Source organism: Hemitrygon akajei, chromosome 2 (genome assembly GCF_048418815.1).
Source record: "Hemitrygon akajei chromosome 2, sHemAka1.3, whole genome shotgun sequence".
Classification (NCBI taxonomy): domain Eukaryota; kingdom Metazoa; phylum Chordata; class Chondrichthyes; order Myliobatiformes; family Dasyatidae; genus Hemitrygon; species Hemitrygon akajei.
The window spans coordinates 35,644,658-35,669,040 of NC_133125.1; the positions used below are offsets into that span (position 1 = coordinate 35,644,658).

General features: G+C 39.9%; 1 protein-coding gene across 3 annotated transcripts in view; it reads left to right on the forward strand.

Annotated features, from left to right (window-relative positions):
• The window catches only part of pcsk5b (proprotein convertase subtilisin/kexin type 5b), a 327,069-nt gene that overhangs the window by 209,238 nt on the left and 93,448 nt on the right, over positions 1-24,383 (forward strand). Inside the window, exon 21 of one of the 3 annotated variants that reach the window (XM_073070147.1) lies at positions 982-4,277. The exons of 1 other annotated variant lie outside the window; for it this stretch is intronic. In XM_073070147.1, coding sequence (XP_072926248.1) covers positions 982-1,097 — 116 coding nt within the window. In that variant the 3' untranslated portion in view covers positions 1,098-4,277. Of the gene's footprint in view, positions 1-981; positions 4,278-24,383 lie in introns of those variants that run through there. One more of the 3 variants, XM_073070157.1, reaches the window with a different exon arrangement.

Genomic DNA, 24,383 nt, shown 5'->3' on the forward strand with positions numbered 1-24,383 from the left:
CACAAATGGGTACAATGCTCATTATAATTTCATCATCCTTATGCATTTTCTGTTTTTATAAAGCCAAAATCATGATCTAACTTTCTCAATCTTTGTCACCTTTAATGAATTTTACAGAGGTCTTATGTCCGTTATACATCCATGCTTCTTATTTGCCTTGTCTTTTCTCGTTCTTCTACTCAAATTTAGCACTGTGGATTCTCCTCTTTTAAATTTAGCCATGTGCTTATCCATTCCACTACCCTGCCTTTATCCTCTTAATGTCTAATACTACCTTCCTCAGAGTTAAATATACTTCCAAGTTATGTACTATCTGAAAATTTGAAAATCATACCCTTTCCATTACCAAGTCTGTGCTTGTACTGAACACGGCCGTGCCACTGCACACTTCCCTCAAGTCTGAAAAATGATTGATTGTGCTGGGTCCTCTGAGGTTAATTATGCAGGATCTGAGAAAAGTGGTCAGTATTTATTTCTGTGATAAATGTGCAAAACCATTTCATTACTTCTGATAGTTGTTGAGCTATTCTAAATGAGTACGACTGCTTTTGAAGTGGGTTGTCTGCACGATTACGAAGGTCAAAGGTAGTTTTTTAAGCTGGATGTTTTGCATCTTTTTTCCCCACCCCGCTCCCCCTCCCCGCCCCCAGATTCTTATTTTGCTGCTTTTAATGTGATTAAACAGATTTTTTATCTGTGGTTATGATTCACTTTCATGATATTTTAAAGAGCTGTTTTCTAATGTCTTCCTCTTTAATCTTTTTTTTCCTCCCCCTTCAAAAATGGAATAAAATCATTTGTTGAAAAACATGAAAACTTATTTCCTGTTGGATGCAATTACCTCTGGTGAACAAAAACAAATTGCTCTGTCACCTTCTTGACTGACTCCTTCTGCCTGTCTGACAATCATCTACTTCGTCCCTCTGCTTCCACCTCCTCAACCTTCAAACTCCTGTCTCTGTGAATTTGATCTCTGGAAAGCAACGGAAGAATCGTGGGCCGAGGGAAGTTTCTGCGTCCTGGTGAAAAAGAACAGCCTTTGCCAGCGGAAGGTGCTCCAACAACTGTGTTGCAGAACATGTTCACTCAAAGGTTGAATGGACAACTACATGGTTCTCCCCTCCCCTTTGCTCCTGTGTGCACACGTGTAAATTCTTCTAATATTAAAAGAATAGAAAGCCACCTTTACTCCTCCTCCAAGGAGATGGTGAACTGTATGACAGAACTTATAATGGTGAAGCAATTACAACAGACCTACCTTTCACTTCGGGTGTTTGCTGTCTGACATCTGGACTAACTAACTTGTCAGTGTTTCACTTTTTTTGACCAAAGCGTGTAATGCCAAATTTCCTGTTTGAAAGAGATCTGACTTCTACGACCCATCTCCCCACCAATTCCTCCCTGCCCCACTATAAATTGAGGGTTTGCTTTCAGGATGGATTTTCTTTACTGGCTGTTTTCTACCATACTGGGTAGTTTACAGGATTATAGAAAGGGTGTTTACATTTAAAACTGGGCACCTACTGAAGCTTAAACCTTGCCCGATGCACAAACACACTTGCTAAATGATTCCAGATATGTATGGACAGGTATGTAACCGAAGAATAATACACTTCTAACCAACAGAAAATCAACATTAAAACTGCTATTCTGCATGCTCTCACTAAACCTTTTCTGCAATAATAACTTACGAAGTTCAGTATGTTTATGCTTTCAGTCATCATTATTAACAACTGCCTGAAGTAATATATTGGTCTTGGTTTATTTGATGTTGGTAATCATGGTGGTATCAGTGGTGGAAATTGCTGACATTTGTGTCAATAGAGGTGATGATTGTGGTAGAATATTTTGCTAATGCAAAGTGGGTGGCAGTTTTGTTCAGCAATCTTTCCTTTTGCTTCATCTGACAGTGAGTTGATTCTCCAAAGTAGTCATTAAAACATAACTTTATGTCTGAAGAGTAGAAATTTTCATGTTCATCTCATAATGCCTCCAGCATGCAAGAAAATACGTTAATATCTATTCCACTAATCAGATTCTTTATTTACTAACTCTCTTCCATTGGTTGGTTGCTTTACTCTTTTCTGAGATGTTTAGCACTTTTACTGTTTTAAAAGTGACTTGAAGATTTTATTGTTCTGGAATTATAGATCTTAATGTTTTAATAGGTTAAGATTACCACAGGCCTTTTTTTTTAAAAAAAAAATCTAAATTACCAAATTAGGCTGTACTGTCCATGTTCAACTGTGATTTGTGTACAAATTCAGGTCAAAAGAAAATTCATACCTAGTTCTATTCTTGGCACCAAAATTTGTTTAGATTGATTCTGAAAAAACGAATGCAGGTTGTCTATTCAAGCCCGACCATTACCTTTCTATGCTGGTACAATCCTGCTGTCATTCGTCCTTCACGTTGTTCATTTCAAGCTCTTTAACAACCTCCAGATGTCATGTGAGATAAGCTGCTAGGCTTTCAGTTATTTACATGGTTTACTGATGCAGAGAGAAAAGCTTATCAAATATGTCAGTTCAGATGAAAAGAATTTCAGGTTCTCAGGTGCACTGCATAAATGTGTGGCTCTTTCAGCTTTGACTAATTTAAATTCCAAACTTGCATGTTGCTGCTGGTGCTTGTGTGTTTCATTTCAGGTTTGGACTATAAAAATAGACTAACTGAAGTTAATGCACATTATTTGTTGCACTAACAATGCTTGGAGTACGTACTGACACTTGCATGCTTTAGCCGCGGCTCATCTTCAGTGGTATAAATCGCTTTGTCGTGGGATGAGGAATTTAAGCCCGGTAATGAGGGCACGTGCTTCAAATCGAAATAGATGTAGTTGGTTGGTTCTAAATGAAGTCAGGCACTACCTCACAGCAGTCTCCCTGCCACCTCTTCCAAATACGACCTAGACCTAAATGCAGCAGTGATGCAGGAAAATCTCCTTTAATTTTAAAGGAGTTGTGTTGTGGAGAATTTGTGATGTACTGGATAATTAAGATGACACAGCAGGCCACCATTTCTTATGCTGTGAGCATGGAGACCTCTTCAGCAACAGATGTGTAGAAACTGATCAATTTATGAATTTTTTCTACTTTAATTCAAGCTACCTTTTTGAAATTTTGGTTTATAGCAAGAATAAAGAATTAAAACTGCAATGAATTTGGAAAGCCACCTTGCACCTGCCTATGCTCTGCATTGTCTCCTCCCACACTAATGGTGCTTATTTTTGAATTTGATTAGAGGTAGTTTTCCCATTTCATTGCACTAAATGTTTTCTAATTATCTGCGCTGATATCTGCAGTGATTTTTGAAATTGGGCTCAACCTGTTTCTTAATTTGATTATGATCTCTTTAGACATGCACCACATCCAACAGAAATCTTTGAGCTGGCTAGGACCCAGTTATTTTTTTTTTGTAGCAATCTGCCCCCTAGCTACTGGTTCTGAAACCCCCTCTTCTCCCAACCCACCCCACCACCAAAAACTCTCCCGCTATGCTTGGTATATAGGATAACCATTTAATTGGGCCTTTGTTTCATCAAAATTCATTCCCAGTAATCTTTTACAACAAATGCAGAGCAAGCACATTCCCATGTTGCACTGAGCTATTGGTCATCAGCAAAGGATTAAAAGGGACTTTCCTTTTTTCCTGGCGATTTTGTGAACTGATTTAATTCATGATGACCATTCTTTGAAGCTTAGGGACTCTTATCTCCAATATTTTTATCATTAATCTGTTATGTCCATTAGCCAAAATATTTTAAAATACTGCCTTGGTCTTATGATTTTTTAAAAGTTATAATTACAAGTCTAATTTGTTTAAGCAAGTACACTACGTATTCATAATAATGAATATGGATTGTAAAGATATTTTGTCAACTACTAGCAAAAACAAATAACACTAATATTATAAAACGGATGATAGTCCGGTTTACATTTAGCTTTAGTATTAATGTCATCGAATTGAAGATCGCATTTACTGATGGTTACTGTACATGTGTAAAATGCCCAGTCATGATGTGTAAAATATTGTAGTACTGTTGTATTGGATAATGGCCAAAATCAGTTTAATTCCATATTTTATTTTTGCTATTAAATTAACCTTAATTTCATATTTCAGTCACAGAAGAATCTTGTTAAAAATCTTGTTTAGAATATCACTGTATGCAAGAGCTTTCTATGTTTTAAATTTATGTAGTTTGATAGCTTTAACTGTAAAATGAAAGCAGCATTAAAATCAGTTCAATAAAGTTTAAGAAGTGTTTTATATACAAATATTGTATGTTTGTGACATTATTCAGAGGTCAACGCTTTTTAATTTGTTGAGAAAGCAGAACCTACTTTTCATCACTTTTGAAATGCTTCCTAAGGCTCCAAATGTAAAATGTAATGCTAAGATTGAGTTGTGTCAGTATTATTTTAAAACAAAATTGCCACATCTGTAAATTATTTGCTAATTATTGAGGCAATGATGCAGATTGAAAAGTCCAGGTCAAAATACACACAGCGTTCTATTATCAGCAATTTCACAGCTTTTACTGGATAGATGGAGTATAACTCCCATTTTTATTCACCAAATTTATATTAGTTTAATTAGCATTACCAAGAAACAGGAAAGAAAATTGAATAAACTGAGTAAATATATTTGCCATTTAATTAATTTGTATCTATGTTACTGGAGGTTTCAGCAAGATAAAACAATTTATTGTTCTTAATAACTTGCATACTATGATGCTCGAGTCTAGAGTGATAATCAGGAGCATTAACAGTTAAACTTATATCCACCCTGATCTGCTGCTTGTTGCTGATAGAAACATTTGCAAAAAGAAAAAAAATCCCCTTTTTTGTATGTGTTCTCTCCATTTAAAAGTTGGGATTAACTTGCAGCTAGGCAGGGAGTATCAAGCAATGGTAGAATTCTGTACGGAAATTAACTAGGAGAGCTATTTTATTTTATTGCTGTGTTTTAGTGCTTTCTCTGTGCCACCTACCACTGCCATTAATGTCTATGGTTCTTTGATTTATAGGGCTAAGTTGTCAAACATTATGCACTTTTGATCGAGGCTGTCAAGAATTTTAGACCCTCAGAAAATTTAAAGCTAGCCTTATTCCATGTGTTACGTTTTCACTGCTACTGTGAAATATATTTGATGTCCAAATAAAATTTCAACAATGAATTAATGTTAATGGTAAAACTGATAAAGTTGCTGCAAATTCACAAGTTGTCACAACTGAGGTATCATTAAAAACCATTGTTAGAAAATTTGTATTACAAAAGAACTAGCAAAATAATTGGTTTGTCTACTTTTCCAAAGGCTGTCAACTACAAGATTATCAGATAAAATGAGGAATTGAGACAAGAATGATAATGGAGGATAATTTCAAGAAGGGGAACCATTTTCTTGAACTGTTACTCACAGCTTCCCTTGCTGTATCGCTAAGTTATCCAGAGTGAACTGTTATAATTTAACCTAATGTGATATAATGTGCAAGTTGTTTAAGGCAGGTACAGTACATAATTGTAAAGAATGTTTAATATATTTTAGGAAAACTGCTAATTAGTGAGCTCATGATGTAGATTTTTTAAAAGAATGAACATTTTCAACAGCCTAATTTCTTTTCACTTAGCATCTTGGAATTTACATCTGTCAAGTTAACAAAGCTATTGACTTTAACTCTTGTGACATTGTGAGGGTGACAGCAGTTTGTAGTGTACGCATTTGAAGTTAAAAGTATAAATCAAGGAGTTGTTCTATCAGGTGCAATGTTTCAAAGTCTTCTCCAGTATATTCTTCAGGCGATTTAAAAAAAAAAGTGTATGATAATTTAAGATAAGAAGATAGATGAACAATCCTGTATGGTCTTAGCCTGAAATGACCACTATTGATTCCCTCTACAATGGTCTGACCTGCTGAATTTCTCCAGCACTTTATGTGAATTGCTCAAGATTTACAGCCTCTTTCCTCTTCCTCCCCCCCCCCCCCCCCCTTTTTATTCTGGCATCTTTCCCCCTTCCTTCTCAGTCCTGAAAAAGGATCTTGGCCCAGAAAGTTGTCTGTCTATTCTTTTCCATAGATACTACCTGACCTGCTGAGTTCCTCCCAACATATTGTGTGTGTGTGTGTGTGTGTGTGTGTGTGTGTGTGTGTGTGTGTGTGTGTGTGTGTGTGTGTGTGTGTGTGTGTGTGTGTGTGTGTGTGTGTGTGTGTGTGTGTGTGTGTGTGTGTGTGTGTGTGTGTGTGTGTGTGTGTGTGTGTGTGTGTGTGTGTGTGTGTGTGTGTATCTATAGAATCTCTTGTTGGAGATGTAAATGGCCACACCTCCAGAACATCTTGCACTTTTATATAATCTGCTGGAGGGACACAGCAGATCAGACAGCATCTGTTGGGGGGTGGGGGGGGGGGGAGAGAAAGAACAAAAGAAAACCATTCAGGTCAAAACCATGTATTGGGAGTAAGGATAGAAAACAAAGATGGCCTGTATGGGGAAGACAGGAAGAAGGGTGGGACAGAGGCAATGTGTGATGAGAACAAGGAGAAGTAAAAATGACAGGCAGATTGAGGCAGGGAGGGGTGGAGTTGGGAGGCAAGTGTGTGGATAATAAATGGAAATTCTTTTATACTGTATATCAATGATTTAGATGATGAAATAGATGGCTTTGTTGCCAGTTTGAGGGTGATAGGAAGATTGGAGGAGGAGCAGGTGGTGTTGAGGAAACAGGAAGGCTGCAGAAGGACTTAGATTAGGAGAACTGGCAAGAAAGAGGCAAATGAAATACAATGTTGGAAAATGCATGGTCATGCGCTTTGGTAGAAGAAATAAATGTGCAGACTATTTTCCAAATGGGGAGAAAATCCAAAGATCTTAGATGCAAAAGGACTTGGGGAGTCCTTGTGCAGAACATCCTGAAGGTTAACTTGCAAGTTGAGTCGGTGGTGAGGAAGGCAAATGCAATGTTGGCATTCATTTCAACGGTCTAGAATATAACAGTAGGGATGTGATGCTGAGGCTTTATAAGACACTTGGTGAAGCCTCACCTTGAGTATTGTGAACAGTTTTGAGATTCTTATCTATGAAAAGATGTGCTGGCTTTGGAGAGGGCTCAGGGGAGGTTCACAAGAATGATTCCAGCATGAAAGGGTTATCAAATGAGGAATGTTTGATGGTTCCGGGTCTGTTCATAAGGATGAGGAGGGGATCTCATTGAAGACTTTTGAATGTTGAAAGGCCTAGACAGAGTAGATGTGGAAAGGATGTTTCCCATGGTGGGGGAGTCTTGGACAAGAAGGCACAGCCTCAGGATAGAGGGGCTTCCATTTAAAACAGAGATGTGGAGAAATTTCTTTAGCCAGAGGGTGGTGAATTTGTGACCACAGGCAGCTGCGGAGGCCAGGTTGTTGAGTGAATTTAAGGTGGAGATTGATAGGTTCTTGTTTGGCCACGGCAATAAAGGTTACGGTGAGAAGATGGGAGTGGGGCTGAGGAGGGGAGAAAAGGATCGGCAGTGATTGAATGGCAAGCCAACTTGATGAGCCAAATGGCCTAATTCTGCTCCGATGTCTTGTGGTCTGAGTAGGAATAGAGTTGGTTGAGTAGGGAGAGGAAGTTGAAGGTGGGGACTAGAATGGTGAAAAATAGAAACGCATGGCTATCAATCCGGGAATTTTATTAGGAAAGTGATAACTGGAATAATTAAGGTTGATGTGAACAGCAGGTGACCCAGAGTCAGATGGAGGAGCAGAGGAGCCATTGAGTTGAATGTGTGGGCAGTAGGTGAATGGATTCAGGAGGGGGAAGGGGACTAAATCAGTGATGGAGCAGTTGGAGGGGTAGGATTGTGGGAAGGGGGGATAGAACTGTGAGAACTATAGGAGGATTGGAATAAGAGAAAGATAGAGGTAGGTGAACATTATTTGAAAATCCTGTGTTCATAGACAGGTGGAATATGAAGTTGTTGAAATTTGCACTGGGTCTCAACTTGGCAGTAGAGAAGGCTGAGGATGGATAAGTCTATGTGGTAGCAGGAAGGGGAATTGAACAGGCTTGCAACGGGACCTCAAGATGTCTACTGTGGGTAGAGTATAAGTGCTCTGCAAATTAATCACCTGGTCTGTGCTTGGTCTTGCCAATATAGAAGATGACATGCCAGGAGCACCAAATACAAACCAGAGAAACAACACTTTATCCCCACGTGGCCCATTTTCTCCTGCTTCCCTCTTCTAGTTCTATCAACCTACCTACCAGCTCCTCCTCCTTCCATCTGTTTCTAGTTCGTCTGCCCTTCACTTCTCTCATAATGGTTTCCATTGCAATCTTCCTTACTTCCCAGCACTTGTCGCCTTTGTGTTTTTATGCTTAACCTCCTGTTGTCTTCACCTTCACTCTTCCATTGCCCCACCAAGCACCATCTCTGCCTCTATTACCTAGCTGCATGACTCCCAATTCCACTCCAGTTCCCAATCCCCTCACCAACTCCATCTTTCCATCATCCTTCAGCCTTCCCCAGTCCACTACTCACTCACTGGCCCTTGTCTCATCACTGTCCTCCTCCTCCCTGTTGAATTCTGTTTTTTATCTGAGGCTCTTTCAGGAGACAAGAATTAGGTATAAAACTTGCTTCTCAATCATGTTATTAAGCACTAAGAAAACAAAGGAATTGTAAATAGAGAGTAGCAATGGCAGGAAAGAAAAGATGGCAAGCCAACATGCTCTGTTTTTATACCATAGATAACAGACATTCCATTCAAATTTGTAGATAGGAGTTAACCAATCTGTTAGCCCCTAATCAAGTAATGTGACACCCAAGAAGCTTCCAGAATAATACAAAACTGTAACCACTAGGCACATTGAGCAATTGTAAATGCGTAGGTGGATATTAAAATTCAAGCTACAAGGAAGTAACAATTACCCAATCTAATCCAACAACCCTTGGCCCTGATGCTGAGATTCTACCCTAAATGTTAACAATTTCTCTCTCCCCCACAGGTGCTGCTTGACCTGCTGAGTTCTTCCAGCAGTTCGTAACTCCAGGTTCCAAAATCTGGAATAATGCATGTTTTTCGTGTTGCATTTTAAGCAATAATTACCATGCATTGAAGAGAAAAAAAATAATTTGTACATCTATAAATTATATTTCTCTCATATAATTCAATGAAAATTACATAAAATTTTGAATTTTTTGATTTATATTCCACATGGCTTTGTGTAGATTTCAATTTCACGTAGTGCTCTGTTTAAAAAGAAAAGGTGTAAACTTAGTTTTTTGAAAAACACACACAAAATGCTGGTGGAACACACCAGGCCAGGCAGCATCTGTAGGGAGAAGTACTGTCGACGTTTCGGGCCGAGACCCTTCGTCAGAATGTCGACAGTGCTTCTCCCTATAGATGCTGCCTGGCCTGCTGTGTTCCACCAGCATTTTGTGTGTGTTGTTTGAATTTCCAGCATCTGCAGATTTCCTCGTGTTTGTTTTTTGAAAAAGTTGTGTTTTAGTTTTTGGCTATATATGAGAAAATCCTTGGGGGCAATGCATGGACACGACCAAACTCAGGTAAAGTGGGCCATGCTATAGAGATTATCATTGTTGAGGGCAACTTTGAGATCGAAACTAATGTTTATCAATGATTGTAAAGTCCAGTGTTACTCATTTTTTTAAATACTTTACACTCACACAGGTTAGCTATTGTTAAACTCAGTTCATTTTTTTCCTCCAGGAGTTGGACTCTTGTACTTACTATCTGCTTTGACGGGTACTGTTGTTATGTTGATGTTTTGAAAATATTGTAATTCCAGTGAGGAACTTAAAACCACTCAGTTCCAAAAGTTGTGTGATGTCCTCTTGGAAATGCTAATTCCAGTGCTTGGAGCCAAATAAATGACTCCAATTCAACCAGCTGGGTGGGCATGGTAGCATAGTAGTTAGCACAACGTTTTACAGTACTGGGGACTGGGGTTCAACTCCTGCCACTGCCTGTAAGGAGTTTGTACATTCTCCTCGTGACCGCATAGGTTTCCTCCAGGTGATCCTGTTTCCTCCCACAGTCCAAAGACATGCCAGTTGGTAGGTTAATTGCTCATTGGGAGTTGTCCTGTGACTAGGCTAAGTTTAAATTGCAGAATGGCTGGGCAGTGCAGATCAAAGGGCTGGAAGGGCCTACCCTGCACTGTATTTGAATAAATCATTAAATAGTTGATGTGCATGTATTGTAATTTTAGAATATTTCATTATCTAGATTTTAATGTTTCACTTTGTCTACCAGATTCTTATTTTGTCTTGTATGAGTGTTCAGGACTTTATAATCTTTAAAATAGCTAATTGCTTGATACCATTGCCGTTACAGAATGTCAATGATTCTATAAAACTAATGCCTTGAATTTCCGCTCAGAAGAAATTCATAGAAGTTATTCTAATTTACTACTACTCCCATTCGAAGTGATATTTTCAGTTCTCAATTACTTTGAAAATCAATTGAATACATGAAGAGATGATTGATTTTTCCTAGTAACGAATGACACTTCACAGGGTGATGTCAGTAAGCAGAAACCTGGATCTTTTTGATTAAGTTGCTGTACCTATTGCTTTATCTGAACCTTTGTGCAGTTCTGTTTCCTTTTTAAAAAAAAAAGATTTACCATCAATTGTTAAACAGTATTTGTTTTTATTTCCGTTGGCTCAAATATTATCAGTAAATGTGATACTATCTACTGTAAAAGTCAGCATTTATTCCTTTGATAAACTCTGAAAAATGATTGGCCTCCCACAAATTCACGACGGTTATTCCTGTTTAATCCAGATTAATTTCCTGTGACTATTAATTTTATCACACCTTATGGTTTATAAAGATTCAACTTTGTTCACAATAAATCCTCTGTTCAAGTTAATTTACATATTGTTTATTCCTCTCTTTTGGAATATGTGACTGGCAAGTATCTGATAACACTTCCATCATGTTTCTATTGAGATGTAATAATTAATCAATTTCCTTAACCGTCGGATAACTTCATTCTTATTTCCATTGCTGCCTGCTTCTGACAGCATCGATTGTTTTTTTTTACTTTGTCGTAGTTTCCCCTCCCTCCCCCTTCGTATTCTGGTATCTTCCCCCTTGCTTTCCAGTCTTGATGAAGGGATTCAGCTTGAAACGTCGACTGCTTATTCATTTCCATCGGTGCTGCTGACCTGCTGAGCTCCTCCAGTATTTTGTGTGTTGCTCTGGATTTCCAGTATTTGCAGAATCTTTTCTATTTGTACCTTCTGTCTCTGCTTTTTCAGCTCTTTAGACCTCCTGTTGTCATTATTTTTACTTTATTTAATAAACTTCTTTGACAATTTTCCACAGTTAGCTACTAGATTGTTCCAGAACCTCACTTTAGTTCCTACAAATATGAAATTAAATGTATTCAAAGGAAAAGCAATGGTAGAAAGAGTTTATCCAGTTTTCAAACTGATTTCTCTGTAGCCATGCTCGAGGATTATCTTGGTGATACAGTATAATTTATCAGCTCTATGAGTAACCTTGTCCTCAAACTTTTATTGTTGCCATCATTGCCCCCAACCAATTATTTTCTATTACTGTCTTTTCATGATGACCATGAAAAATTATAAGAAAGGAAAGATAATTCTGCTCAGATTTCTCAATGTTTCATGGTTTTCTGCTGTTTCCTATTGGAATCTTTGGGAAATGAAATTTATGTTCTGTAATAAATTGGTTTATTATTTCGATGTACCAAGGTAACTGAGAAAAAAACTTTTGTTTTGCATGCTGTCCATACAGATCATTTCAACCCATCTGTACGAGAGAAAAGCAATTACAGAATGCAGAATAAGTGTTACAGTCACAAAAATGGCAGTTCATGTTTCTCATCTGACTTATAAATATACATCTAAAAGAAACAACATTCCTTTGGACCATAGTGCAACCACAAAACATTCTGTATATCACACACAGTACATAAATCCAAACATTACCATTAATCAGTTATGTAAAAAAAAATTCCACGTGCATGTGGTGTGCTGCACATGTAAACAGCTTGCTGTCTTTGTGACAAGACATCAAGTAGTGGCAGGGTATTCGTTAGTATCGCAGCCTGAGACAAGAAGCTGTTGCCCAGTCTGGCAGTCCTTGTCTTGTGCTCCCATACCACCTTCCTGATGGTAGTGGGTCAAAGAGTTTGCGGGATGGGTGGCAGAGATTCTCAACCTTCCCTTCTCCCAGATGCTCCCAGTGTATGTTACAAATAAGGAAAGGTAGACCTCAATGATCCTCTCTCCGGTTTTCACCATCCTCTATGGGATCTTGCTGTCCAGTGTCTTGCAGCTTCCATACCACACAATGATGCAGCCAGGCAGGGCACATTCAACAGTGCTCTTATAGATTGAGCCTTACATACCCCAATCTCCTCAAAGTGTAGAGTTTGCTCTGCTTTCTTGAGAAATATGGAGGTGTTATTGGGTCCAGGGTAGATCATACATTATATGTACCCAAAGGAACTCGGTAATCTTCACTTTCTCCATGGCAGAACCTTTGATGTGCAGTGGAAAGTGGTCATCCTCTGGCTTTCTGAAGTCCACCATCATCTCTTTTGTCTTGTCCACATTGAGACTCGGGTTGTTCTCACACCATTTGACTTGCCTGTCTACTTACTGTCTGAATGTCAACTCATTATCATCGTTGATGAGCCAACCACTGTTATATCATCAGTGAACTTGATGATATGGTTTGAGTTGGATCTGGCTGTGCATTTGAGCAGTAAGCCATAACGTGCAAGGGCATGATGATGTAGATTGTGAAGTCGAGTCCATTTTTATATACAAGGGGACCATTCACTAGTCTTAAAACAGCAGGATAGAAGCTGTCCTTGAGCGTGATGGCACATGCTTTCAAGCTTCTTTCTGATGAAAGGGATAGAAGAGACACAATGTGTTGGGTAGGCCACACATTTTAATTCCACATCCCATTCCCATTCTGATATGTCTATCCATGGCCTCCTCTATTGTCAAAATGAATCCAAACTCAGGTTGGAGGAACAACACCTTATATACCAGCTGGGTAGCCTCCAACCTGATGGCATGAACATTGACTTCTCTAACTTCCGTTTATGCCCCTTCTTACCCCATCCCTGACATATTTAGTCATTTGCCTGTTCTCCATCTCCCTCTGGTGCTCCTCTCTCCTCCCCCCCTTTCTTTCTCCTGAGGCCTCCTGTCCTATGATCCTTTCCCTTCTCCAGCTCTGTATCACTTTTGCCAATCACCTTTCCAGCTCTTAGCTTCATCCCACCCCCTCCGATCTTCTCCTATCATTTCGCATTTCCCCCTCCCCCCACAACTTTCAAATCTCTTACTATCTTTCCTTTCGGTTAGTCCTGACGAAGGGTCTCGGCCCGAAACGTCGACATCGCTTCTCCCTATAGATGCTGCCAGGCCTGCTGTGTTCTACCAGCATTTTGTGTGTGTTGTTGAGTTGGGTAGGGTCTTTGATTATGTTTGTTTTTAAAACCAAGTCTATGAAAAGTGTGGGAAGAGTCTTTGGAGGGGAAGGGTGGTTTCTGCGATACACTGAGATATGTGTCCCCAACCGTCTCGGTCAGAGCAGCTGCCTTTCCCAAAGTGTACTGCATCTAGACAGGATACTTTCTGTGTGCATCTATTAAAACATAGTGAGGGCAAACACAGCCATGCTGAATTCCTTTAGCCTCTTGAGGAAGTAGGTGCACAGGTATGTTTCCCTGGCTATGACTCCTATATGTTTGAACACGAACAAAATATTGGTGGTGATCATGCCTAGGAATTTTGTTCCCGTGCTTTATAGCCTGTTTCAGGAGAACATTATCTTGCTTCAGCTATTGAAACAAATTGTGTAGGTTATTGTTCTTGCATGTTGTCGTGAGGGAATTCCAGAGGAAAGTGATCCATTATGTTTAGGTTTTTCAATGAACTATTGATCTAGGCTAGTGAAACTCTTTATTTAATAATTAGTGGTTGATAATATGCAAGGTATTTTCAATGTTGGTAGAATTATGGTAATGCTAATAGCATTATAATTCAGGGATCAGGAATAGTAATTCCTAAAAGTGAAGGTGTGTAGCCTGGTTATGTAGTGCGCTATTACAGAGCTATTGATTTGAAATCATGGTTGAAATCTCATCCTCTCAATGGGGGAAATTTAAGAAATTAGATGAATCTGGGAACTGATTGAAAAGCCAGTCTTAATGATGTGCATGAAACCCTGAACTGTTCTGAAAATGCATGCAGTTCATTTATGAACTTAAGGGAATTACAGAACACAACAGCACAGAGCCAGGCCCTTTGGCCCAGCTACTGCATGCCAAACTCTTATTCTGCAGGACACGGGTACCAGACAGTTGGACCATAGCCCTCCATATCCCTCCTGTCCATCTACTTATTCAAACTTCTCTTAAATGTTACAACCAAATCCACATCCTCCACTTGTGCTGGCAGCTCGTTTTACCCTTGCACTGGCATCTGACTGAGGATGGCACCTCAGGTGCCACTGAAATATTTCACCTTTCACCCTTAACCTTTGACCTCCAGTTCTAATCTCTCTCTACCTGATGATAAAAGCCTGCTTGCATTTACCCTATGCAGTCTCTAGTTTATCCATCAACATCAATGTCATGTAAACTAATTTAAAGACCGTGCTCTCCTTTAATTTGATTTGGTCTAACACGGCTTGTGTAAGCAACATATTAATATCTTGCATACTGCTTTTCATCCAAGCTAGTTGGGTTTCCATGGAACACTCTGCTGAAGCTGGCATTCGTTTGTGTAGCACTCACTTAGTGCATTGAATATTCTCTCAGTTGCTGGCAATTAGTCCAGCATGTGATCTGTGAAGCTGGCTTAGTCGGGACCACTTTTTTCCCGAGATCCTGCATGGGTGACATTGTGATGGCCAACATTTAGTCTTAACCCTAATTCCCCTTGAGATTGTGGTACTTGAACAGCTGCAGTTCACCAAGTGAAAGCACATGCTGATGGGTAGAAGTTCCAGAGCTTATTGGAATGATGTTGGTAGAACATCAACATATTTCTGATTTAGGGTGAAGTGCAACTTGAAGAGCAGCATGCAGGCACTGATATTCCCATGCATCTGAAGCCCTTCTTGTCAATAACAGAGGTTGTAGGTTTGGGAGCTGTTGTATGAATAGGCCTAGTAAGGAACTGCAGTGGAATTTGCAAATGGCAACACTGCAGCTGCGATTGCACTGGTACTGGATAAAATGATTGGTTTGGGTACTGGATGTGCTGAGGTATCAATCAATCAAGCTGCTTAGTCTTGGATGGTGCTGAACCTTTTGAGAGTTAATGCTGCCTTCATCCAGGCAAGTGGAGAGAATTCCATCACGCTACTGATTGTGACTTGCAGAGAATGGAAAACCGTGGAGTATTAGACAGTGGACCACTGACCCTCTAAATCTCAGCCTGCAGGCTGCTCCAGTAGCCGCAGTATTGACGTGATAGTTTGGTTTAGTTTCTGGTTAATGATGAGACCAAGGATGGTGAAGGACTCGATGATAGTGTACTCATTAATCATCAAGGGCAGTTGATGACCATCCTACCTTTTTATGCAGAATGATTGATACCAGCACTTTATCAGCCCATATATGAAGGTGTCCTGGTGTTGCAATGTGCAACTGTGGTTTACTGCGGAGCTGCAAATGATTCAAGACTCAGGTTTGTCACACGTACATCAAAATGTAAAGCGAAATGTGTTGTTTGCAGTAACAATCAATGCTCCCCAAGGGGTTGCTGGAACAGCCCACAAGTGTCACCACACATTCCGGTGAAGGCAGAGTTACGCCCACAATGCTCAGCAGAACAACACAGAATACAAAGCAATGAACAAAAGTGGCAAAAATAAGCCCTATTCCTCCCTCCCAACCATGCACATACATAGTCCTTTAAACCCAGGGCTGGCTCCAGCCTCTAGGCATTAACTATTGTGTAGTCATCAGCTGATATCAGCACTCTGTATTTAAAATGATAGGTAGGATACTGATAAAAATCACATATTATTGGTCCTAGGACAATGCCCTGAGGAGCTCCTGCAGTGATGTCCAAGAGCAGAATGAGTGACATCCAGCAACCATAATCATCCTATATGCAAATTATCACCCCATGCATTTCTTCCATGTCTACTTGCTTCAGTTTACCAGGGCTCCTTGAGTCTACACACGATCAAGCACTGTCTTGATGTCAAGAGGAGTAACTCCTCTTACCTCCAGGATTCATCTCTTGTCCATGTGTGTACAAAGGCTATGACCATGTCTGAAACTGAGTGATTGTGGTGAAACCCATAATGGATGTCAATGAGCAAGTGGTAACGCACCAGACCACAGATGCTAGAGCAGCGTGCAAAACTGCTGGAGTACCTCCGTAGATGGGGAAGCACTGAGATGAATTCCATTTCCACCTGTAGATTCTGCCTGACCCGCTGAGTTCCTCTTAACCTGTGTGTTGATCAATGATCGAGCCTTTGGTAAGTGGACTGTTAATGACACCTTGTATCACATTGCTCATAACTAATGGTTTTAAGCTGGCTGATTTGTATTTGTTTACTCCTTTTAGTGAATAGGATATTCATGATGATCTAGTCACTGGTCTAACTACTGAAGCAACGTAGCTAACGATGCGGATGGTTCTGTAGGAGTGCTGTCTGATTCAATTTTCTTAATTGAGCCAATGCTGCCAGATGGTTATAGTCATATGAGGTGACTTTAATTGGTTTCTGGATGCCTGCAAAGATGCTTTACTGCTAAATGATTAGATATTGCAGTGTTTAGTGATGGAGTTGGATGGGGAGGCAGTCTGGAGGGGTTGGTGAGGCAGTTGGGTTGCCAAGTTGCACACGTTCTCTCTCAGGGAATCAAAAGAGCCTGAAGTGTATTGAAGATCAAATCTTGCAGGAGCTCCTTGCGCCCATGGGATATGGTTCCAAGGTTACATGCTGCAAGTGCTTTTGGCAGGGAATTAATTTAAGGACTCAAATGGAGTATCTGACTAGTTGCATGTTGACGGAGCCTACATTGCCCACGATCACTTTGCTTGTCTCTCTGGGCCAAAAGAAACTAGGATAAATTATTTTTCTCTTGAGTTTGGAGCTTGAATGACCTTAACACAACAGTTAATGGTCATCATTTAAAGTGAGAGATTCAGTTGAGAATTGAGTGTCTCTGTGCCATCGCAACAACCTGGAGCTGAATGCTCTTAAAATGGTAGCGATGCATATGCATCAACACACCAGCACAAAATCCTAATACATGTTAATGTGCAGTATGTTGAACAAAGTTGATCCTTGATTTGGCAGAGCAGCTGAGCCTGCTGTGACCATGACTTTCACAGGCAAAGTAGTCAAAGCGCATGTGAGGTTATAACTGAACTTGCTGTTCCCAGTAAAGACAAAGAAGGCAGTTTGGATAATGGCTCTTCAAAATACATGGTTTTGGGGGTAGACACAAGTGGACCAATTCAATTTGCCTCATATAACAATAACCATTTGGCAGTGTCAACCTGATTCAGAAAAGTGAATCAGATAACATCCTCGAAGACGTGTTCCAGAACCAGCTACATTTCTAGCTATGCTGCTTCAATAGTTAGTCCACTGATTCAATCATCATGAATACAGTATTCAATTCACAAATAGCAGAGAAAAATCCAATAAAACTCGGTGCTCTCTGAATAAATATGAGCTGTTTGTTCTCAGACAACTGATTTTGAAAATTTCATTGCAGATAATAAATTTTGTATGTTGCAGGAGGTTGACATAATTTTGGAGAAATTTATGCAGGCAAAAAAAAGGATCCAGGCTCATCATGAACCTCTTAACAAATTAGGACTGGAGATTTCCCAATGGATGCTGGGCTGCAAAGTAATATGTGTGCAATTGCTGCATGCCAGGTTAAGTCAATATTTAGTTGCAAAATAGTTTTGCTGTTGTGAAAACTAAATTTGGTGTTGAGTTGAAATCCCATTAAGTTAGAATTTATTTTAAAATATCTATTTATCAATAAAGACATAATGCAATTGTTGAATTGTCATAAAACCTAATTGATTCTCCAGTGACCTTCAGGAAGGCATAACCTGGATTACTTTACAAAGGAATATTTGCATCTACGGTGTATATTGCCTTTGCCTTTCCCTGTCTGGATTCAATCAAAAGCATTTTGCTGTCATTGCCGAGCTTTTGACGTGGTACCATTGAAGGAAATAATATGGCGATTAATTGAGCTGGTGCAGCCAGCTTAAATGTACAACAATGTGACATAGGCCAGAAAATCTATTTTTGTAATAAATAAGCAGTAAACAATGATCAACCCATGCTCTTGGCTGAAGCAGCACAATAGAATCTTGTGTCCAGCTGAGAAAACAGAGGTAGTGCTTCTATTTACTATCTCAACTGGAAGATGTCACCTCTGTCAATGTAACATTTCAGTCCGCTTTGCATTGACATGTTTCAGGGAGAAAACTTAAAGCCATGGCTTCACACTTGGAAGTGATGGTGCTACCAATTAAGACATAATTTGTTCTATTATTGACTCCATTTTCATGTCACCATGTTCACCTTGCTGGCCTGGACATACTGTATTTATGAAGATAACCAAAAGTGATCCTTTCCTAAGGATTGATGACTAAAAGTAACTTTCAAGCAGTATTTTTCAAACTAATGTTTGTTCCTGATTACTTTTATCCAGTTTTGCTTACCACTTTCACCAGTTTAATAAAATGAATTTCAGTACCGTCCACAGAATAAATCAAGGACAATATTTATTTGTCAGCACAATAGTGACCTTGAGAAGGCGCCTGTGGAAGCCAAGTCATTGGGTATATTTAAGTGAGATATTGATAGATTCTTGATTAGTCTGGGCATGAAGGGATACGGGGAGAAGGCAGAACATTGAGACTGAGAGGAAAAATGGATCAGCCATGATGAAATGGTGGAGCAGACTTGATGGCCCAAATGGCCTAATTCTGCTCCTATATCTTGTGGTCTAAAATCTGTCAAGATCCCTGTTCCTGATTATTAACTAGAAACCACACATGAAAAGTCTAAATGGAATTGGAGCATGGTTGAGTAATGCTGAATAGGTTGCTCTCCAGAACCATTGCCTCTTGGACAACGTACTAGACAAATTGTGATACCTGTATTTGTGGAGAGGACTACGTCTGAATTTGCCCACATTACTCTAAAGAAATGCATTTGGCATGGTTGGACTGTTTCAAATATTTCAGAATAACTCCAGAATAATAATGGATGAATATAGGTGGTTACTTCCCTGTAATTAATCTCTTTATTGGTCTGGATGAAGAATATTTTATTTATCTTGAACTAATCAGATTTTGAAAGAATATATTTAAATATAACACATCCCAAACCAATGTCAAATTTATTGATTTTTTGCCATTTTTTAATTATATAAATCAGTTGAAAATGTTTAACTTAGGTTTTCAGAAAGGGCTTGGGGGTACCTTTAGAGTAACCTCTGCTTCTGCTAAATTTAAAAAAAAATGTAGCCCTTTCGCCAGAACATGTACATTACCTGTGAGCATTTGGAGTGTTGGTGCACGTTAGAGTTGACTTGTAGATACCTGTAGATCATTTTATAAGAGCAACTTGATGACATTTTTTGAACATTTGTTTATTTCTTAATCAAAGCTAAGCGGTGAGTCAGTAGATAAGATATAACTTTGTTTTGTGGAGTACTTGCACCCTCTCCATAATGACCATCTTGGGCTTCTGACTGCATGTTATTTCAGTTCCCCTTTCCAGTGCCACACAGAAATGTCTGTCCTTGGTCTTATCTGGTGCTATGATGAGGCTGAAAGCAAACTAGATGAACAACACCTCGTATTCCACTTGGGAAGCCTATAATCTGGGGGTATGAAAACTGAACTTTCCAATTTCAGGTAGCGCACTCTCCCTTGTCTTCCTGTCCCATTCTTCTGGTCTTCACATTCTAGCTTCTCTCTTCCTTTTGTCTATGTGCCTACCCAAGAATGTCTTAAATGTTCCTATTGTATCTGCCTCTACCACCATCCTTGGCAGAACATTCCACACACCCACCACTCCGTATATGAAAAGAACCATCTCTGACACCCTCCCCCATACTTTGTTCCTATCACTTTAAAGTTATGCCTGTTTGTATTAGCTACTCCAGCCTGGGGAAAAAGTCACTGGCTGTCCATTCTATGCCTCTTATTGTATGCTTATCATCTAATACCCCTCTATCAATTCACCTCTCATCCTCTTGCACTCCACAAGAGAAGCCTGAGCTCACATAGTAATCTACTTTGGGCAGAGTATTTCTTGTCCTGTGTTTGGAGTGAGGTAGAATAATTACTTTCCAATTTGATTACTTTGACTTTTTGGTTCATCTTCCCTGGGATCAATTACATTTCACTATTTTTGCTGTTTTATGTGAATATATAAGTTGAAATGTCCAAATAAACAGCACATAGGCAAAAAGCCAGGAAATGGCCATTTATTCTCTAAGTGAAGCAGAGGTGACAGAGCTTTACTAGGGTAGATTTGTAATACCCAGCATTCTGGAAGCACCTTATTGAATAATCCAGGTGATTATTTTTACTGCTGTTTGATGTATCAATTTAACAAATATTGTTCACTATTAGTTACATTTTGGTTAGCTTTCAACGACTGAAGAAAGATCCTATTGTTCATTAATGTATGAATCCTCAGAAGATCCTGTTATTCATAAAGAGCAACCATGAATGATTGTCCTTTTTTTGCCTAATGGACAAAAATGATAAATATTGATTCAAAAGTAGTTTAAACCCTCCTGAGTAGAACTATTTCCTAGCTGCTAATTCTAGTTTAGCAGGGGTTTGGGAACTGGATCAGCAGGGATGATTGAAGAAGAAAAGGTAAAGTTAAGTCAAATAAGTCTAATAGGAACAATGGACAAGGCCAGGATAATGAACATGGCAGGAATGATGAAGGAAACTATCCTTTTTATGCAAGGGGTATAAAAGATAAGGCAGATGAGCTTAGGCCCTGGATTATTGTAGCCATTACAAAAACTTGGCTGAGAGAAGGGCTGAATTGGCAGCTCAGTGTTGTAGGGTGTAGATGTTTCTGATATGGCAGGGATATGTAAAAGAGATTGGGTATTTGCATTACTGATGAGGGAGAATGTCATAGCTGCATTGTGAGGATATCCAGGAAGGCTCTTTCAACGAAGCCATAAAGGTAGAATTTAGGAATAAGAGAAGTGTGATCACTATGAGGTTAAATGATAGGCCTACCCATAGCCAGCAGGTGCTAAGAGAGTAAATATGCAGGAAAGATAATGGAATGGGGTTAAAACAAGGTAATTGTAATGGATGGTTATAACCTCTGCAAAATTGAGTGGGACTCTCCATATAGGCACCCGAAGTACCAGGTGCCTATATGGGACAGAACTTGTAAGGTTCATCAGGAGGGCTTTTTGAAACATTAGTCCATATGAGACCTTAGGTTGGGTGAAAGTGCAAAATTTGGGAAGGCTACTTCAAGTTCTTGGGCAAGCACTGAGAAAGTAGGGGATTGCACTTTGAGCGTAAATCTTCATTTAAAATGTGGGAGTCAAGTCACTGGTGAGAAATTAATCAGCCACTTTGTGTGTACTGAGAAGATTGTTGACATTGCGGGCTGATTGACCATTGATTCACAGTTGTTTTCTTCCAAAGGCCTTAAAAGAAGTGGCCAGTGATGCAATCATTGTAATTTTCAAAAAAATATCTAGGCTTGGGGAAAATTGCAAATGTAGATCCTTCAGGGAGGCAGAAAGTGAAATAAAACAATAGTGTAATTAGCTTGACATTGGGGATAATACAAATTGCTATTCAAGATTTTATTGCAATTGAAGAGGTTCAAGGTAATCAAATATAGTCAATATTTTGTAAAAGAGGAATCATGTTTGACCCATTTATTGAAGTTCATTAAGTTTGTATACTGTGGAGAAAAGGGATTAGATGTTTGTGCCATTCTTTAGATTCCAAAAGGCATTTGAGAAGCTGCACTAGCAAAAGTTATTACGGATAGAGAAAGCTCATGGGGTAGATAACATATTGACATTGATAGGCTGGCTTGTCTACAGGAAATGGAGAGGAGGTTGTTTTCTATCTGGAAAGGTTTAATGAATGGGGTGCCACAATGATCACAGCTGTGAATTTGTAGATAATTGTTAAGAATTATATAATTGGGCCACAAAAGGATTTAGGAAAGTTTAAGTGAACAAAGGTGGTGTTAGCTGAGTACAATGTGAAGAGGTGATAAATATCCATTTTTGCAGTATAAATAAAAATGTAGTTTCAGGTTACAGAGCTCTGAGATGCAAAGTATTTAGATGTCCTAGTGCATTATTCACAAAAGGCTACAGCATATAATTAGAAACGTTAACAATGTTATCAGTTTTATTAACCTATTCTCCCTGCATTCTCATCAGCACCTTCCAGTTTCTCCCACTTAATTGAACACTCTGGACAATTTGAAGTAGTTCATTAGCATACCAATCTGCACATCTTTGGAGTGTCGGAAGAAATGAGAGCAAAAGGATGAAGCCTATGCAAACACAAATTCCAAACAACTCCAGAGATCGGAGCAACACACACAAAATGCTGGAGGAGCTCAGCAGGCCAGGCAGCATCTAGGAGAAGAGTACAGTCGATGTTTCAGGCCGAAACCCTTTGACAGGCCTGGAGAGAACCATCAAACATGTAGATAAGGGAGGTGCTGTTGTAGTCTAGCGTTTGACCTCTACCTTGTTGAGGCCCAGCGCAAACTCTCGGACACCTCCTCTTACTTACTCCGCTAAGGAACACCAGGCCATTGTTTCCCACACCATCACCAACCTTATTGACTCCGGGGATTTCCCATCCACTCTCACCAACCTCATAGTTTTCACACCCCACATCTCCCATTTCTACCTCCTACCTTCTCTCAATTCCTCCATCTCTGCTGCATCTGCTCTCAGGATGAGGCTTTTCATTCTAGAATGAAGGATATGTCCTTTTTTTTTCAAAGAATGGAATTTCCCTTCCTCCACCATCAACGCTGCCCTCAACTGAATCTCTTCCATTTCACGCGTGTCTGCTCTTACCGCATTCTCCTACTGCCCTACCAGGGATAGGATTCCTCTTGTCCTCACCTACCACCCCTCCAGGCTCTGCACCCAGCACATAATTCTCCGAAACCTACGCCATCTCCAATGGGATCCCACCACCAAGCACACCTTTCCCTCCCTCCGTCATTCTGCTTTCCGCAAGGATTGCTCCTTATGCGACTTCTTTGTCCAATCGTCTCTCCCCACTGATCTCCCTCCCGGCACTTATCCTTGCAAGCGGAACAAGAGCTACACCTACCCTTACACTTCCTCCCTCACTACCATTCACGGCCCTAAATAGTCCTTCCTGGTGAGGTGACACTTCACCAGCGAGTCTGTTGGGATCATGTATTGTGTCCAGTGCTCCCAGTATAGACTTATGTATATTGGTGAGACCCGATGTAGATCGGGAGACTGCTTTGCTGAGCACCTACACTCCGTCCACCAGAAAAAGCGGGATCTCCCAGTGGTCCCCATTTACATTTCACTTCCCATTCCCATTCTGATAAGGATATCCATGGCCACTTCCACTGTCGTGATGAGGCCACACTTGGGTTGGAGGGACTACACCTTATATTTCATCTGAGTAGCCTCCAACCTGATTGCATGAACATCGATTTCTCAAACTTCTGGTAATGCCCCCAACCCCCTCCTCCTTCACCATTTTCCATCCCCTTTTCTCCCTCTCACTTTATCTCTTTACCCGTACATCGCCTCCTTTTGGAGCTTCTCCTCCCATTTCTTTCTTCCTTGGCCTTCTGTCTCTTTCACCAATTTACTTCCCAGCTCTTTACTTCAACCCTTCCCCTTCAGGTTTCACCTATCACCTTGTGTTTCCCTCTCCCCTCCCCCCCCCCCCACATTTGTAAATCCACTTCTCAGCCTTTTTTCTCCAGTCCTGCCAAAGGGTTTCGGCCTGAAACGTTGACTGTACTCCTTTCCTAGATGCTGCCTGGCCTGCTGAGTTCCTTCAGCATTTTGTGTGTGTTGCTTGGATTTCCAACATCTGTGGGGTTTCTCTTGTTCCAGGGATTAGGATTGAACTTGGATCACCTTAAATAGATGCTTCTTTTAGGCTTGTTGCTCTTTTCCTGAGAGTGCAGTGGAAGCAGACTTTGAGCAATTTCAAGACAGTGGCTAAATATTTAATAATCTCGGTGTTGGGGTCATGAAGGGGCAGCAATAATGAGCTAAAGTTACAAATCAGATCAGCCATAATCATAGCAAATAAAGCAAGCTTGAGAAGCTGAATGGCATATG